This window comes from Microchirus variegatus (genome assembly GCF_963457635.1).
Source record: "Microchirus variegatus genome assembly, chromosome: 22".
NCBI classification, from domain to species: Eukaryota; Metazoa; Chordata; class Actinopteri; order Pleuronectiformes; family Soleidae; genus Microchirus; species Microchirus variegatus.
In genome coordinates, this window is record NC_139823.1 from 2,979,563 (window position 1) to 2,998,963 (window position 19,401).

Sequence of the window (19,401 nt, forward strand, 5' to 3'; positions counted from 1 at the left end):
GAATTTAGCTGTGCCTGAGGAACATAAAGGTAAGTACAACACAAAGCAACGCTAGCTATTGCTGCACCAGCCGTACAGTTCATAAACTCAAACTGTCTGCTACCTGATTTTATTTTATACCTGACTGTCCCCCAGTTCCAGAGACTTTCATTTACGGACTTGCACCTGTGGTTGGATTGCTTCTGTGTGGCATCACTGCAGCTGTCTGCTTATACAGGCAAGTTTCAAATTATGTCACAAGAATTGTTGTCATTTCTACGCTGATGCAAAAACACTAAAGCCTTTATAATACCTATAAAGCTCCATGTTTGCATTTAACCTTTTAAGGTACGCACCAAGAGAAAAGCAAAGGAAAAATGATTTCTTTGCATTTTTTTTTAGTTTTATTTACTTATGATAACAATAACGACAGTCAATATATATAAATGTTGTTTTTTTGGGGTTTTTCAATTAGACCCTACAATATTACAGTTACAGGCCTCTACCAAACAGTTGAGACGTCTGTTCATAATAAACCTGGTTTGCATAATTCCTAAAGTTCAGAACAAGTGATATTAAGTGTTAGTGAGTTCAGCTTGATGCATTTTTCAATCAGATATAGTGACTTAAAGTGTGGTCGACCAAATGGTTGAGTAGTACCTTAAAGGGTTAATGGTTCATTCTATCCAAATCAGACAAATGATCACTGATGACTCACGTGCAGGTTTTGAAATTTCACTTAAAGAATTTCACTTCTACGAGAGGCTAATGTGACCTTTCATAGAGCTGCTTGTGGTATTGCTTTGGAAGTTCCTTCTTGACCTTTGAAACAGTTAACAACAGCCCCCCCCCCCCCCCCCCCAAGTCAAGTGTCGACGTGGAACAACTTTCACAGCCTGTGAACTATGTTTCCAGACAGCTCTGTACGTAGAGTGAAAACATGACAATCATAAAAGGCAAAAATATAACAGCACGAGTTAATGAACCGACTCACAGATGCCAATTAAATGAGATGAAATTGTTATATCAATGGCGCTTAAAGCATCCAACAGAGAGTCTGTATTTAAAAGAGGGAAAAGCCTCTTTCAAATACAAGGTCGCCCTGCAAAAGACATATAATAACATTTAACTGAATGAAAGGGATCAACTTGATAATAATAATACTTATTATAATAATATGAACAAGCTTTCCAGTGGTAATGTGGTGGTTTTTCAAGAGGAAGATCATCTTGTGACCTGGTGCAGGGAGAAGTTGATTTGCGGTCAAGAAGACATGAGAGACATCCTCAATCAGTGTTTCATTTATGAATTGAACACAGTGTTGTTCTCTGACTGTGAGCAAACCTTGTGCTGAGAATTGTCGAATCAGTTTGATGGGGAAAAAATATATGAATTGTTCCCAAAAACCCTGTCAATCCACTGATGATTTAAGTGTCACGACACGTAGATGCTTTTCTAACCTCCTGTTAGAGCTTTGATCACCAGAAGGTTTCGTCTCGTCCCTCCATGGCTCTTTTTTCACGGCACTGCAGAAAGTGGCACGAGCAGCCGTGTGTTTTGTCTTTTGGTCAAGATATTTTTGGAGGAGGATATCCACAGTGTGCAGCCAGGGTAAATGTGGTCATGTGAGGATCTTTTTGTTAGAGGTTTGGTGTTTGTGTCACTTCTTGACATGACAAACGGTCATGATAACTTGCAACGCCACTGCAACTTTGCTAGATGTAAATTCGATAAAAAAAAATAAAAAATTACAAGGCAATCAGAGATGGCAGAACTTCGCCCTATTGTTTTTGGCAAATGCAAGTGTGGAAGCACAAGCAAACACACAGAGCCACCACTAACAATACTTCTAAAGTGATCATTTAAATATATGCATTTTGTCTTTTTGTTGGTTATTTCACACACGCATAAATCAACAAAAGCAAAAAGATAATAACAGCAAATGAATATTGGACACAGCTTTCCTTTAGTAAATTTTGTGCAATTTTACCGAGTACAGCAGCCTCTTAATTCTTTTAATAACTCAGATACAGGTAATCTGTCCTCAAACATCTTGTACAATTAGAGAAATTATTGTCTTTTTGTTTAGGAAATTATGCTCCGGGCACTAGTCCAGTGTGCTGAATATGTCACTTCCGGGTACTGGCCAATCACAAGACTCTGTCTTCTGGGTGAGAGAGTTGAGTCTCAAATATTGTGGCTGGGAAACAGCGTCAGAAAAGAGGATTTCTATCGGCTCGTTTACAGCAACTAGGAGGTTTTTGGCCATAAAAACAAGTTAATGTATGTAAGTAGACCTCCATAACTGACATATATGTGCAACAGGACCACTCTATGTGAGCTTTAAATAATCAAACTATTGGCCCTTTTTTTTTATTTAATGAATGGGTGTCGTCATGGGTCACTGTTTGATCTCTACAGAAAAGTCAGGAGCCGGTCTCCATATGAGGAGCCAGTCCAGGTACAGTCTCCTCCTCAGTCAGACGCAGAGGTCAGATGAGCTTTCTACATCTTCATGTCGTCACATTCCTTTTCCTTTTCTTCTTTTTGTGAAATTGTTCAATTTTGCTTACACTGTTGTCCTCTGTAGGCGGCGCTGCACACACAAACAGATGAACGAATGAATAAAAATCACAGGAGTCAGTACATGGAGAGGCTGAACTCAATCTACGGACTCTGAGGAGCTGGCATGCCGTTTATGTTTATGTGAAACTATAAAATGGCCCATGGAGTTGAATTTCAATTTCAAAAGAAGTGAATGTTTTTGATGTTTTATTTAACTTTGTCCTTACTTTTAAGGAATTATATATTGTTGTATTGTGTGTTAATATTATTATTATTATGCTTTATTTGTGATAGATTTATTGATAACATGTTGAAAATTTTGAACAATGTTTCTTGTGCTGGCAGTCAAACAATTTAAACCAGGGGTCTCAAACTGGCGGCCTGGGGGCCACATGCGGCCCCCCCACTTAATATCATGTTATGATGAAAACATGGCCCACGACCTCCCTGTCTTTTAAACAGTGTGTAGCTGAGGCACAGCTGCCAGCGAGGTGATAGAATATAATATTATATATATATATATATATATATATATATATATATATATATTTAATATAATATATAATATATTATGTTTCCTAGCAATTTTTTTAACAGTAATAATAAGACATTTGGTCATAATTATCCCATTTTTAAATGTATCATAAACAACATTCAATTATATATATAAATACACTTGTTAGGGTCTGAGCCACAAAATGGAAGTGGCCGAAACGGCTCCTGGTACGAATTTTAATTACAGTTGTCCACACTATTATTGATGTAATTTAAAATAAATGTCTGTTTTTGATATTAATACATTCATTTTGCATCATAAATAGTATTATTAAGTATATGTGTGATATAATGATGCAAAATTCTGAACAGTTGTTGTTTTTTTCCCCCCACTTTTTGTTCTCTATGACGGCCCCTTCTTGACCGCAATAAATGCGCATTGGCCCCCAGGTCATTTGAGTTTGAGACCCCTGATTTAAACTGGAGACTGTTGGCTGTATGGCTTTAACTGGTGTTTTCTGCCCCCTAGGGTTCAGTAAAGGATGGCATGGAGTTATGTATTGTGTTTTTTCCACCATTACTGATTTGACACAGAATGTAGAAACAGAATATTTATGTGGTCATGCTTGTGTCACCAGTGAATACAGTAATGTATTAATATCATTAAATGAACAGGTTTGGTTGTATCAATAGAGTGTTGTGATGATAAAAGTAACACAACGTTTGAAATGGACTAAAATGTTGTGGTTCGCCCAACTCTTAAACCTTGTTGAGCAGTGATGTGTCACTCTGTGCTTTAAGTGTCACCAGCATCATGCGCACATGTCAAATGTCTGGTATGTGTATGTGCATTTTGTAAATTCGATTTTTGTCATTGTTCCTAATAATAAAAAAAACTGAATTTTCAAGGTTGAATTATCAATATTGTCATTAGACGTATAGAGCTTAACCTTAATAGCAAGCTTAACGGAACAGCAATTGGTGAAGGAGTGAAAAGGAGGTGGTAACCACTTCCTTTTCCTTCCTTCACCATCACACATAAGGACTTGACTGAGAAGTTCAGCCTTTGTGGTCATCATGTTTCTCCTAAACCAAGCAGCTCTGCTCTATGTTCAGCTCTTATGTTCGTGTCACGTCCTGGCAGGTATGATATGTAAAAACAGTTGTGATTTTGCTGCATGATTTTATTACATATTCCACCATCGACAATATCGACTAATTGCAACTGTCTATGTCCAATATTCTTCCAGATGCCCACAAGAATGTGCTGGTGTCCACGGGAGACTCCGTCATGTTCACTTGCAACATAACTGTTGAAGTCGTGCTCCAAATCAACTGGACCAAAGACAGGCTTCTCTTTGCTCACAGAACAGACGACAATCAGACCTTTTCCACCTTCGACTCTCACAGAGTGAGAATAGATCCTGGTTTTCCTTCTACGCTGAGTATTGATGGTGCTCAGCACAATGACACAGGACTCTATAGATGTGAGGTAACTGAGATGCTTGATGTAAGGACTGACGTGTGGAATTTAACTGTGTCTGAGAAACATGAAGGTAAGTGGAGCCTGGCACCAGGCATTGTACATTTCATAAACACAAACTGTCTGCTCTCTGAATCAATTCACATCTGATTTTTTTTCTCCCCCCAGAAAACTCATCTGTCCAATATCAGTATTATGTACTCCCATCTATAACTGTAGCTGTAACTGTAGCTGTGCTGCTCCTGTGTGGCATCACTGCCACTGTCAGATGCTACGGGTGAGTGGGATGTTTGGTACTGTGTGTGTGTGTGTGTGTGTGTGTGTGTGTGTGTGTGTGTGTGTGTGTGTGTGTGTGTGTGTGTGTGTGTGTGTGTGTGTCTTTCTATGCTTGTGTGGACCACCCTCTGGCAAAACACCTTTTTGTGTGGACATTTTTCCTTGTAGGGACATTACGCCTGTTCCCAGTAAGTGGTCCCCACAATGTGGTAAAGACGTGTGTGTGTGTGTGTGTGTGTGTGTGTGTGTGTGTGTGTGTGTGTGTGTGTGTGTGTGTGTTCGTGTGTGTGTATACTATTCTCTTTATATGCTTGTGTGGACCACCCCCTGGAAAAAAACCTGTGGGGACATTTTTTACTTGTGGGGACATCATGCATTATGCTGGTCCCGGAAAGTGGTCTCCATAATGTGTGTGTGTGTGTGTGTGTGTGTGTGTGTGTGTGTGTGTGTGTGTGTGTGTGTGTGTTTCAATGCTTGTGTGGACCACCCTCTGGCAAAACACCTTTTTTGTGGGGACATTTTTCCTTGTAGGGACATTATCCCCGGTCTTTTAAAAAAAGACTAAGAAAAATCCAAAATCTAAGAAAAATCCATCAAAATCTTGACTTTTTGAGTTTAATTTAATTTTTTACCATATTGTATTTTATTTTATTCTATTTTTACTCTTATCTTATGTTTTATTTCTTTTTACTTACTTATATAAGAGCGTAATTTTTACCTTATTGTATTTTATTTTTATCCTATTTCTACTCTTATCTTTACATTGTCTTTCTTTTTACTTATTATGCACTTTCACATTTCTGCACCTCTTGTCGCCTTAACAGCTGTTGTAAAAGTGCGTTTCCCCCCGGGGGAGGAATAAAGTCATTCAATTCAATTCAATTCGATAAAAGCAGCTAAAACATAAGCATGGTAGTAATCAAAAGTAAAGTTTGCATCCCATAATGATAAAACATTTAAAGCAGCATTTACTTTGATAGCATTATTTTATTTCAGTAAATGTTTAATTATCTCTTCCTCTACTGCTCTCATGTCATGTCATCTAAATGACAAAAATTTGAATCATCTTTCTTTTTCCTCAGAAGAAGCAAATGTTTGGCCACGAGCTCAAAAAAGAAAGTCCACTTTGACAGCAGGACCTACAGTTGTGCTCAGTTTCATGTTCAGTCAGGAGGAGAGGTCAGAATAACCTTCAACTATACCTCAGACATTTCACGTTTCTCACTAAACATTCTCCCACAGCCTCTGCCATTTCCTGTGTCTATTTTCATCGATGTTTTTTTTTCTTTTTTTTCTCCAGTCTCTACAGACGACAACACCTCAACACCAAAGCTGTGCAGAATATAATCGAAGCACAAGATCCAGTCAAAACTGGGGCCTCTACTTCACCGATGTTCAGGTTAAGGCTGAATAAATATATAAGAGATCATGAGCAGAAAGAACAAGAGAGATGAGCCTAGTGATGACGAGGATGATTCAAAATGAATCCAGCAAGGTTTTCTAAAACAGAAAAAAAAATTTTTTTCCATTATTCCTGAATAAGATGATATTGTTACAAAAGGAACAGGGAGTGAACTCGGGCTGAATGATTTTGAATAAATATCTAATTGCGATTATTTTTAACAGAAACTGCGATATACTTCATGATATCAGAGGGGATGGTCATTTTTACAGCTTTATGCTCATTTTCATTCCGATAATGTATTTAAAAATGATTACCTTGTGATATTTGTGCAGATTTGAGGAACAAAGATGTTCTCTTCAGTCTGTGGAATAGGACGTGTATAGATCAAGACAATAATTCATCTAAAATTATGTTTTGAGACACATTTTGGCTTTAAAGTTCAATTTCTGAAGTATAGAAATCAAGTGTAACTTGATTTCTATAACTCACCATAGTTTACTTTAAATTGAAGGTGTACAGAAGTCATAATTACGTGCCTTTTATTATGAATCACTTACAGATATTGACATTGAAGGTCAAATTGTTCTGCTTCTCATAACAATCTTTGACTTTATGTTGTGTAAGTCTGATATTTGATGAATAATGCTGATTTTGTTTTTCTCATTTCTGTGTTACACACACAAGTGGACACCAGTGTGATTGACAGCTTGAATCGCCTGGCTGCAGGTGATGTCTGTGAATATGCTGTAGTTCAGGCTCAAATCATGAATCTCAAGGGTTCAAAACAAGAGTTCAAGTTCTTATGGGTGATATCATGACTGCTTGTCCCTTGATTTTTCATGTTAAAATGTTGACAAAGGGGCCCATGTATGTAGTTGTGTTAATACGCCAGCAGATGGCGGCAAAACAGTGTTCCAAATGCTGAAAGTATAAAACAGAGGATGATTTATGAAATGCTTGTTGTTTTTAAAGACAAATGATTTTGGTGGATTTAACAAACTGAAATAAAACTATTCTGGAAACTACTTACATACTGTCTGCACCAGTCGGTTTTCTACAGAATTTCGTCTCTTCGTATTTTCGCTGAGACTGACCAGACTGGGGCAGATGACTGACAAGTCATCAAGGCAGCTCCATGCAGCACCTTTAAACATCCTAACTCTGGGACTCACGGGCAGACTGACAGAGAAAACTGTTACTACTTATGTTCTGCATTGTCTCAGTTGTCCTCAGATCTGAGTTGCATCCAATAAAGTCTTCTTCAACTTAACTCATCTCCGACTCTAGCAAACTCCATCGTTGGCAAAAGGAAAATAAAGCTATTTAAATATGATGAAATTCACAAACCAAATATAATACATAATAAAGGTGCATTTTAACTCTGTTACACATGCACCATAACAATTCTATAACTTATAGATTTCTTACAGTGCATGATCCTTGACTATTTTTAAGTAAGTAGTTTATATAAACTTGTATTTACTGGATATATTTATCCACATTCGTCCACTGGATAGAAGAATTTGATGAATTCATTTGATAAGTAAATTAATTCATTTCAAATTAATATAGCAAATTGGCTATACATTGAGTAGGTACTACTTTTGTAGTGGAAAACCTAAACCGTGTCCTGTTGTACCTTGCACAGGCGAGCTGGGACCATAATGGAAAAGAGCCATTAGAGAAATGTTTGAAGATACTGTGTGAGTCCTGGGAACATAGATAAGCTGTATTAGTCATAGATGGCCAATGAACTATGAACTAAAATTAACAATTACCTACCTATAAAAATGTTGTAATATATTTGAAGACAAGAATGGAAAAACGCATCGAGTTATACTTGAAGAGTAAGTAGTAATATACATAGATAAGCAGTATTAGTCATAGATTACCTACCTATAAAAAACACATCTCATATGTTTGACTCATGTAACAGCAATAAATGAGATTAATAAATAAATTAGCGCTGACATAATAATGGTAGTTAATCTTTACAGAATATGCGGGGTCAGAAGAATAATGCCTCCTATTCACAAATTCCACAGTTAGGCCAAACTCTCCTTCCCTGTCTGAAAACAAAGACACATTTTGTTTCCATATAACCTACAGCTTGTGAAAGCTGTTATTTTCAACCACACAACCACAAGCAAACTGATCCAAAGTCTGTGCTGCATTTCGCCTGCTCACACATTTTCTTTTTAACCCAGAAAATGTGCACACAACCTTGACAAACTATTTCCGTAATGTTTAACTGAAGAACTGTACTTAAGGCCATCAAGGAAGGGCTGTTTGAAGTGTAAACACAGACTAGCTTGAGTGAGCCTGAGGCATTTCAAATGTTTATTGTCAGTGCATAGATCAAACAAAAAACAACAACAAACTAACGCAAACCCCCCAAAACATAATAAAACATTTAACGCTGAAGTGTGACACCATTCTAAAAGAAAATGACATGAACAACTGCACACATAACATCGTAATCATTAGTGCTTTGAAATGTTTTAAAGACATGGAATGAACAACAAAAGTACTCCACCACAAACAGATCAGTCTAAAATCAAGTGTATTCGTCTACTCTAGTCTCTCTAATCACACCACACACCTGTTTATTTATTTTTTTATTTTTTAAGTTTAAGGTTCCCTTTTGAAAACAGGAAATATCACTTTGGCTTAATGGTACAACACCAGTTTATGTGTTTGACTGTCACCAAAGGTCGCCCCCTTAACTGGTCACTTAGGGCCTGATTTACTAAGATTCCAAATAGCGAGCGCTAAATTACTTGCGCGAGCAGAAAGACTGCGCCTGTTACTGGATTATGTTTTGCGGGTGAACTACTAAGATTGCGGCCGCAATTGACTACAGGCGCAGAAGTGGTTGAGACCGCCCTATTTAAATGAGGATTTTGCGCGAGTCAAGAGTTGTCCACATGGAGAAAGAGCAGACTCAACGGAAGCGCAGAATTAAATTTGAAGCCACTAAACAGAAAGTGACGTTCAGCGGTGAGCTGATAACTGAGATCGAGGGATATATAACGTCCTTGTTCCCCGGGTCCATAGGACCTTTTTATATTATTATTATTTTAATCCTGCGTCGGTATTTTGGACAGCTCCATCATTACCTGACTTATCAAACAAAGAAAACTTGCGTGTCCAATCCAGTTTGCACACGTTTTTGCACGCGCAAAGCTTTAGTAAATCAGGCCCTTAGTGTTTCCTGCAGTGTTATTCATTTTGCTTAATCGTCAATTATCTGAAATATTTCGGGGATTGCAAACATAAAAAGGGCCAACCAGCTAGAGATGGTGAACTTGGAGTATGTTTAACATCATTAATTCTCAAAAATATTGACGAGACAAAGATCTTCATTTGTACCCTAAGGTTGTACACTGTAACTTCAAAAAACAACAAGTAAAACATAAACAAAACAAAACAACCTTGTTTAGTATAGACCAGAAAAATAGCTGCACTAAAAGAAATGACCAGTAGTAGAAAATACTAACTATATACTGTTTGCAGCTGTAGAAGAGGTACGACTATATACACCAGGAAATGCAGAAGGTCAGCAGTTTTTAGCATCAGTGTTGTGTTGTAACTTCAGAGGACTACGCAATGAAATCCACTAATAAATAAATAAAACTTAATATTATAATTAATTAATATTTTCAGTCCTTTTCTGTTCTCAGTTAAGTACCACCAAAACTAGTTTCGACACATAGTCATTCTCCTGTAAACGTGTTTATTACTGTTCGTAATCATCCCTTAATTTATTAAATTGAAAATAATTATGTGTGTCAGAAGAAATCAACAATCAACAAAAAACATCCAGTTACGTTGAAAGAACATATTTAAAGGTATTTGAGGTCAGGAAATTTACTTTTTTTCTTATGCCAGCTTGCTTCTCCCAGGTTATGGTCATTTCTTGACAATGTCTATAATCATACTTCCAGTCATAACAAATAAATATTTATGAAAGCTTATTGCAGTAACTTCTGTGTGTGTGTAAACTTGCTGTGTGATCCTTCTCTGATATTAGTGAAACAACTTTGGTAACCAGGCTCCATTTATCACTCCAAAAAATTATATATATTATTTTTTTAAACTCCAATGGTCATAATGACTAATTCCACTGCATGAGGTATGACTCAAATACTGAGCAATGGCCAAGTCAGAAACACAGAAATTCAAGTAGAAAAGTAACAATTACCGAATAAGAAGATTTAGCTTGGGTGCTGGAAATAGAGCATCAAAATAAACTGCTTTCAATCTGTGCAATATCAAACAGATTCATTTTACCAAGCTCAGAAAGACCGTAAAGGTTCATCTGCTTCTCCTCCAGTTCCTGCAGGTCCACTGGAACCGTTTGGGTCATTCTGCTGCCTCTCACGTATAGCTGCAATTAACCTGGACAATACACAATCAATTAATAAACCAGAACCACAACTTCATACAAATACAGTACTGGTTTACTTAGTACCTCTGAAGTATCCCATGTTTATGAAGGCACCACACGACAGCTGCAGTGACAATCAGGAACAACGAAATAACAAATAAAGTCTTAAAGGCAACGCAGGCTTCTGTAGGGAGACACAACACAAGAAAGAAGAAATACTGTCAAACACTGTTCTTACAAAGAGGTTTCTTCTTAAAACCCACTACGCAATCCTCATCCTTATCTGCTACTAACTCATGTGGGGTCCCACAGGGCTCACTTTTAGGGCCCCTGCTTGTTTCACTTTATTTACTTTCTTTGGGTTCCATTCTTAGAAAACAGGGTATCTCCCTCCACCGTTATGCTGATGACAGATTAATGTACGCTTAAAGTGTAAGGATGCCTACCCGGCCAAATCACTTCTTGTATGTCTCGAGGAGATTAAAGCTCGGACGGCACTGAACTTTTAGAATTTTAATGAAAGGAAGACAAAAGTGAAATAGACAAAAAGGGACATTTCTTTAAGAGTGTTTTTGGTGGTTTTCAAACATACGTTTTATGGGTCACAGTCAAATTGACCTTTCCATTTGATCATTGTCATCAGTAGATAGCAGATCTGCACGGTCTGCTGATTGGCTATTAGTGACTGCCTGATTTTATTTTAAACAGGAAGTGCACTGCAGTAAGCATCAGCAGCAAGGCACCAGCCATGATGCCAAAAGTAAGCAAAATAGTACAGTCTAGAACGTAGACTGGAGTAGGAAACAACATTGTACCTTAAACAGCCTGTGATGCTGTGAAAATCAATCAAAACAGAGTGATTTTCAGTAGTTTGATTCTTTTAAGTATGAAGTTAAATTATCATAGCAGTTCAGTAGTAAACTAATTATTGAGGAAGTATTTTGGACAGGTTTGTGTCTGTTGTCAGTGTTTTTGAGCAGATTGTTTTGAAATCTTAAAGCTGAAAATTAATAGGTATTGCAATCTCAAACAACTCAAGAACAACAACAACAAAAAAGGCTGCAATTTAGGAAAAACCTCATGCAGCACATCTGTCGCAAGTTGTTTATTTTACTGTCAGAGAAGATCTAAAATGTAAAATTATGTTTATCATACATGCTGGAAGCAACATTATCATCCTAAATAAACAAATTGTAACTCATGCTGTAATGCTTCATCACATTTTAAATCTATCACACTAACAATTGAATTAAAGCGCAACCTATAAAATATTGTGAATCAAAAAACGATCTGGCAGAAAAATCTCGATTAGATATTTTCTGTAATTGTTTTGCCCCCATGGATAAATGTGGCTGTATCTGGTGACACTGACTGTGTTTAAAGAACGTGCAGCTAAAACCTTGGTAGAATGTTTCACTCTCTTGTCCTGGCAGGCACGTTTGAGCTGTTTCGATTAACTTCACATTCATGAGTCAAAACAGAACAGGAAATCACCTGAAGTCACATGCACCAACACATAAGCACGCCCACTTCCATGTAAGTTAGACGCTTCACACTGGTAGAGGCCATTCAGGTCAGAGTTCATGCTTGGAAACTGAAGCGTGGCACCGTGTACTTCGACACCAGATTGAGGCAACGGTTGACCAGATCTGAAGCAGACAAGACAAAACAAAGTGACGTACAGTTTTACAGCAGTGGTATGTTCCAAACTGTTTAGAAATACGCTGAGAGCTGAGTGAATTTACATTACATATTTTCTCAGTTTGTAGTTTGGATGTTCTCCCCGTGTGTGTGTGTGTGTGTGTGGGGGGGGGGGTTCTCCAGGTTTTCTGGTTTCTCCCACAGGCCAAAAATGTTCAGATTTGGGAATTGGGCAATTTTGACACTCTAAATTGACCGTGAGTGTGAGAGCAGATGGTTGTTTGTCTCTACATCTGTGATGGACTGGGGCCCCGGTGACCCTCATGTGGAGGATAAAGTGGTAGAAGATGAATGAGTGAGTGAGATCCTGCTGCCTACACAGACTGCCATCAAGATTATTTCTGTTTATTTACAATAAACCCAACACTTGTCAAACATTTACTCATGTAGTTCATTTGACATGTTTACAATGTTAGGTTTCCAAAAAAAACAAACTGAAATGATTTTATTATAACAACTCTACCTGGTCCAGGTAAATGTTGCACTTGGCTTGGCTTCAGTCATGCACTGAAATGAGTTTTTGGACTTTGTGCTGATGGTCACTTCTTTGGGTGAATCTGCAAAGAACAAAGAGAGAGAGAGAATCAGCCGTGTTGTTGTTGCTGTGCCTGAGAAAGTAATGATATTATCCCATGTTTACTGATACAAAATTATCTCGCTAACTGTGGGCTTTCCATCATTTCAAATCAACTACCTATTCATTTGTTGATTCGGTGTTTGGCCTTTTCAGTCCGAAAGTGTAATCCATCCCCCTGAGGTCTCACTTGAAAAAAATCTGTCCCCCTGTCCAATTTCACCCTGGCATCCCTGACCTACGTCATGACAGACACACCGGTGAACTGGTGAGAGCAATCATTTATTGCTGTTAGTGACAAACCGATCACCCATGTGCCAATACCAAGTGTGAACCAATTCCAGCATTCCATAAGCAATTAATAAAATATGCAATATCAACATTTATGGCTCCTCCAACAAAAGTGAGTAAAAGTTCCTTACGTGGGAAGAGTACTCCAATCACTGTAGGAACACATCCAGAAAATATGGGAAACCTGTGTGCAATTTTAAAAACACTTTTTTTCAAAAAAGAAGAAGAAAAAAACATTTAAGTGTTATATTGCACTTGCAAAATAGTCTGTTGCAAGAACACTTTCTGTGTCCACCATACACAGAGGTCCACTAGGGTCTGCATGACATAAATGTCATAATTTGCCCACAATTAAGACGATGGCAACTTGCATGAGGTTATGTCAGGAAGTCTGCGAGTACACACGCAACTCAGCACTCAAGTACAAGGAAGTACAAATGAGAAAATGTCCAACACACACACAGTACCTTGAACAATGAACTGACATGGACTAGCTATGCTAGTATAGATTTGTCCTTGGGCAAGACACTTAACCTCATGGTGCTCCTGATGAGCGATAGAAAAATCGTAGATGCATAGATGTGCTGTATGAAAGTGTGAGTGAATGGCAAAGCGAGAAAAGCATGATTCAAATACTTACCATTTACCATCTAAATGTGAGGTACACGGATCTTTCCATGACTAGGGGTGTGTGGGGCTTTTAAAATATTGAATCCTCATGGAATCAGTATTTCTTTGAGAGCATTTTGTTTTTGTTGTTTTTAAACATTTAAATAAAATAAAAATGTATTTATTTATTGAGAAATTATTTAAATGATGTACAGTACATGCAAAATAAAGACTAGAACTGTAATCAGCACTGGATGGCCCAAATGAAAGATAAAGAAAGATACACTTCATGAGTAACTGAGGTAGCAGAATAAATGTAAATGTATACTCACAGTAGATCTGTATGGTGAATGGTATTGTCTCCTCTTTCGACAAAGCCGGACTGGCGATGACACAGTGGACCACATGTTGATCGATTTCTCTGGTAGGTACACCTATCAGGGAGCTGACTGTGGTAGTCGTACCATTTTCATGTTGCTTGTAGCTGGTTGTTGCCCTCAGTTTTTGAGTGAGAGTACCAGTGAGCCACCTCACCTCTGCTTGTGGCCTGGCACCAGCGGCCAAGCAGGAAACGAGGGAAATTTCTTGATCACCCAGAACAGGAAGATCATCTTTTACGTCTGTGACTGGAGGCACTGGAGGATTAATGAACAAAATAGTAAATATCTGAGCAAGATGGTAGCAAATACTGTACCTCTTCCTCTCCCACTATCACACACAAAATGTTTGAATCAAATGTTAAGATTTGACCTTGCACTTTTAGAGGTATCACCGTCAGGGAATTTCCACTTGGAAAAAGAGTGGCGATGCATGTGTAGTTCCCTTCATCCTGCAATGTGACGTTTGACAGCTGGAGAGATCCATTGTACGCTTTTAATTTCCCAATGAATGTGAATCGATAATCATTGTGCCCATTGTACAGCTCTGCTCCATTTTTGGATGCGATGGTATAGAATTTGCTATCCTGAGGGTCTCCTAATGTAGCCTTCTTCCAGGAAATTTGGGTGATGGTCTCTGTGGTGCCAATTACTTCACAATATAAGATAACTGACCCTCCTTGCACTGCGATCCGGTTTCCTCCAATCATCTGGCCAGCTGAAAGTAAAAACAATGATTACAAATTGCAGTAGGGAATTTTTACAGCCAATAATTACTCGAACTGCAGCTCGACTGTGCAAGATGCATATGTCACGTTATGACACCTTATTGTGCTGAAAATAGAGGCAGAGTTCAAAGGGAAAGTGAGGAATTTGATTCCCGGCTCCTCTTGTCTACATATAGAAATCAACACTTGATCCACTTAATTTTGAATATATCCTGCCACTGAGGTAGGGCGAAGCGATATGGACCAAAAGTCATATCCCGATATATTTGGGCTGAATATCGATACACGATATATATCCTGATATTTTTCCCGCAAAGTGAGAGCTGTGAAATGAAATATACTGTCAAAATCAAATATAACAAGTTACAAGTAGTTTTATTTAAACCGGCTATTTCAGTTGGAAAGCTCCACAAAGCTCCGTACTATATTGAGGAACAAGGAACTATATCGATATATGCGATATGGTCTAATTCCTTTGGAAGCCCTTAACGGCCATGGATTTTTTTTTTATGCACTGTTATGTCGTGATAACGAGTTATTATTTCGTTATCTCGATATATAACAAAGATTGTTTTCTCGTAATAACAAATTAATTAAAAATGTGTTCGTCTTGATTTCAACCTACAAGAGCTGCGTTACAGGCTAAGCCTGGTGTGAGTGAAACAAGACGTGTGTGCCGTGTTGTCGTCATGTTGGGAAGCCGCAACGAGAGTCTGTTTTGCTGCATGGTGTTGCTTGGTTATGTTCCCCCGCTTCACGAAAGAGTCTCATTGTAACCAGAGAGGCTGTGCATCACCCTGCGGTACTGAAATAAAGGGCCGTGTTCAACGCAGACGGAGTCCCGTAGTTGTTGTGCTGTTGCCGAACATGCTAATCCAAGCTAAGGAGATAGCGGTGCCTTTACTACAGTTCGGGGATCTGCCGGCTTGGCGTTGGTTACAGCTGCCACAAACGGCTTCCTTAACCACTGGCTGTAGCTGTATCCTACCGGTAAGTTTCACTTTACATTAGTTTGTTTACTAGACTGGGTTTGTTTAGGGGCTACCGGTTAGCAGATGAGAGGCTGACAAACTTGGATCTATCTGGCTGCTTCAGCTAAGGTAACGTAAATGTAGGCCAACATTTAACTTGGCAATGAGATGCGAGATGAGATGAGTTTGTCAGCCTCTCATCCGCTTACCTAAACAAACCCAGTCAAGTAAACAAACCAACGTAAAGTTAAACTTACCGGTAGGATACAGCTACAGCCAGTGGTTAAGGAAGCCGTTAGTGGCAGCTCTTGTAGGTTGAAATCAAGACAAACACATTATTAATTAATTAGTTATCACGAGAAAGCAATCTTTGTTTTATCAAGATAACAAAAAAACGAGATAAGATAATAACTGTATAAAAAATGTAGCAACTGGTCATGTCTTGATTAGTTTATGTTGGTCCTTTGTGTCTCTTTATGTTTAGTTAAAGCCACTCATGTCCAGTCTTGTCATGCACTTGGTGCAGTTGGTGCGAAACACCATTGCACATCCTAGTTTCATAATCCGAGAACATGCACAACATTTGTGGATTTGTAAACCGTAAATTTGAAGTTGTAGATATTTTTTTTATACCTTGTTAACACAAAATAGGGGCTACGGGTTCACAAATCCTTGTTACAGGAACACAAACCCTATCCTGTGCATCACAACTTCCAACAGACATGCACTTGACACTTGTTGCAGTGCAGTTGGCGCAAAACACATTTGCACACCTGTGTTTCATAATCTGAGAACATGCACAACATTCGTGCATTTGTAAACCCAAGTGTGAACCATTGCATCAGAAGTTGTGAAATATTTTGTCATTAATAAAATTCTATAGATCGCTCGAAGTGCTCGAATCTGCTTCTACAAGTTTCAGCTGTTTTCCAGACAGACACTTTTTCACCATCTAGCGAGGTGAAAAAGTCTCTGTCTGGAAGCCTTTATTTTAGTCCCTACAATAGCCCCCATTTAGTGTTAAGAAGGTATAAAAAAAATATGTACAACTTCAAATTTACCGTTACACATTTGTGACTTTAGTGTGCGCATGCGAAATCTGTAGTTATACGTGCTCGTGACTGTTGCACTAAATATACCTTCATATTGGGATCACCTCCCAAAGCACAGTAGCCTCCGCAGTCCCAGGCCACAGTCAGAGCAGAGATGAGAACCTCAGCACTCCACTTCCAGGCTGCTAATGAATCGTGCATGTGCATGGCTGCTACTATTCCCACCATGGAGGGTGGGACTTTGAGGGAGGCGGAGTTGTTCATGTAAGGGGCCGGTCAACGGGGGAAAAAAGCGAAACTTTTTGGGGAAAAAGCAACTGTTCAGTAGGGTCGGGCAATATGAGCTTAAAATTATAGAAAAATATGCCATCATGATATTGCAACAACAGTATTTGTATTTGGATATAGACTACGCATGGATGCGATGTTTGGGAGAATGAAAATTTGGGAGCAAACATCATGACATTAGACTCCATGTTGATAAGTTATTAATTCAACTCATTGTGTTTCTATGTATCTTGAAGGGTCAGGCAGAAGGAGATGCTGAAGGAGAAATAGATCAACAGGCCAGGTCAAGTCAGAGAGAGCAAGGGGATCTAAAGATGGATCAAGAGGCAGAGCAGAGAGAGAGAAGAGAAGAAAAGCAAACAGACCAAGAAAGTGTCAATGATGAAGCAGCAGCAACAATTTCCCCAGTGGGACACAAACACGGGATTGTGTCTCCATTCATTGGCTGAAACTGGCTATAGCAGCTCGTGAAGCAGCGAGTGTGACGCATGACGTTTACTGCCTTCTTTTAAACTTTATTGAAAAAGTATCACAGATAGATGGAAAATAACAAACAGGAATGAACCATGAACTACTTACCCTAATATAGGAATAAACTATTTGAAGTGTAAACATGTAAGGAAATAGACCAAAGATACATGAGAGAAATAAGACATTTGAATGCAACCAAATAATCAGTTATGGCGGAGTATAAGGGCCATTTTTTTCACACACTTCGAAAATAAAGTCTATTCTACTATTCTTCTGTTGCTATCCTCAATTCACCACTTTATTCTCATAAATGTATGAGATTGTCGTAATTTTACGAGAAAAAAGTCATAATATTATAACATTGTTTTAGAAGAGGAGAGTTCAGCTGCCACTCCACTCTTTATTACCTGCTCACACACAACATAACACACTACTGTTACTTCCTGTGTATGGAAGCAAATGTGCCCCATTTTATCCAAATGAAAATGCATTAACAGAAATGCTTTGAGTCATAAATAAAATTAAAAATCAATATTACAAACTGCATTTTGATTTTCTTATTCAAGACTGCTCATTCTGGGACTTAATTAAAATGATAAACAAAATTTACATTACATTTAAGATTTGATTTTCAAAACATCATCCAGCAAAAAGGTAACAAAATCCAATTTGAAATGTCAAATTTGAAAATTAAAATGCATTAGAAGAAATGCTTATTCATTTTCAAAATGCAGCTGCATTTTTGACCCATAAATAAAATGAATAATCAATATTTCAAAATGCATATTCATTTTCAACTTCTAGACTGCTCGTTCTGTGCCTTAAGTAAAAGATAAAGCAAACCTTAAGTATATATGTGAGCACAGGGTGGCCTAGTCTGGCAGTACTGTAACGGTGAAGTTACACAGCTAAAATGTGAGGCTTATGCAAGCATGGTTTATCATAACTGAGTGATCATTAAGTATGCCAAGATATGATTTTAAACTCTATCCTTGTCCTTGTATTAACTCAACATTTTAAATATAGGTATATTTGTGAGCACAGCTAAATACTCTGGAAGTGATGTAACAGTAAGTTATCATTGTAATGATGAAGTTGGAAGATGTACAGCTAAAAAAAAAAAGCACTTTTTCGGGAATTTCACAAAAGTTCATGTTCAAGGAGGCACCCCTGAATCTGAATGGAATTCCTCAAAACTCGAGACGGGTATGGCTGCAGCCCGGAGCCTCCAGTTGCGAGCCCTCCCGTTGCTAGCCCTCCAGTCTCAGGCCTGGGCGTGTACAACCCAGAGTGTACAGCAAGCACACGCAGTCCAAAATATAATTTGCGAATTAGATCTCAGGGAGATTTACCGTTAGGTGGCGGTATTCCACTAACCTAAGCAATAGTGACAACCAAAAGAAAAGGAAGAAGAAGTTAATCTTTCGTGATGACAGGGAGGATGACGGAGTCACAGGTAAGTTTGTGAGCTTGTTTTCTGCAGTTCATTTCAAAACATGTTAACTCTTAAAGTAACGTTTTTTATTTCCATATAGTTTGCGGATTTGCGTTACTATTTGCGATCTACTCCGAAGATCCCCACCCTGGATTCTGCAGCCAGTTCTACCGGAAGCCAAAATGGCTGGCAGTATAAAAACACAAAATAAATAAAACAATTTAATCCAACTCTAATAGTATGTGATTTTTTTAATGATATTTTACGCACAAACGGTATTCTGTATTCTCTGTAAGAATGACTTCCCACGA

General features: G+C 38.2%; 1 protein-coding gene across 1 annotated transcript; it reads right to left on the reverse strand.

Moving 5' to 3' along the window:
* Window positions 1-10,501: 10,501 nt before the first annotated feature.
* LOC310942938 (nectin-4-like) lies at window positions 10,502-17,160 on the reverse strand (the record flags this gene model as incomplete). The annotated part of the gene is made up of 6 exons (XM_083908409.1): window positions 10,502-10,604; window positions 10,678-10,777; window positions 12,088-12,242; window positions 12,758-12,851; window positions 14,101-14,403; window positions 17,001-17,160. 6 exons carry the CDS (start codon window positions 17,158-17,160, stop codon window positions 10,502-10,504), a joined length of 915 nt encoding a protein of 304 aa, XP_083764535.1.
* Window positions 17,161-19,401: the final 2,241 nt, after the last annotated feature.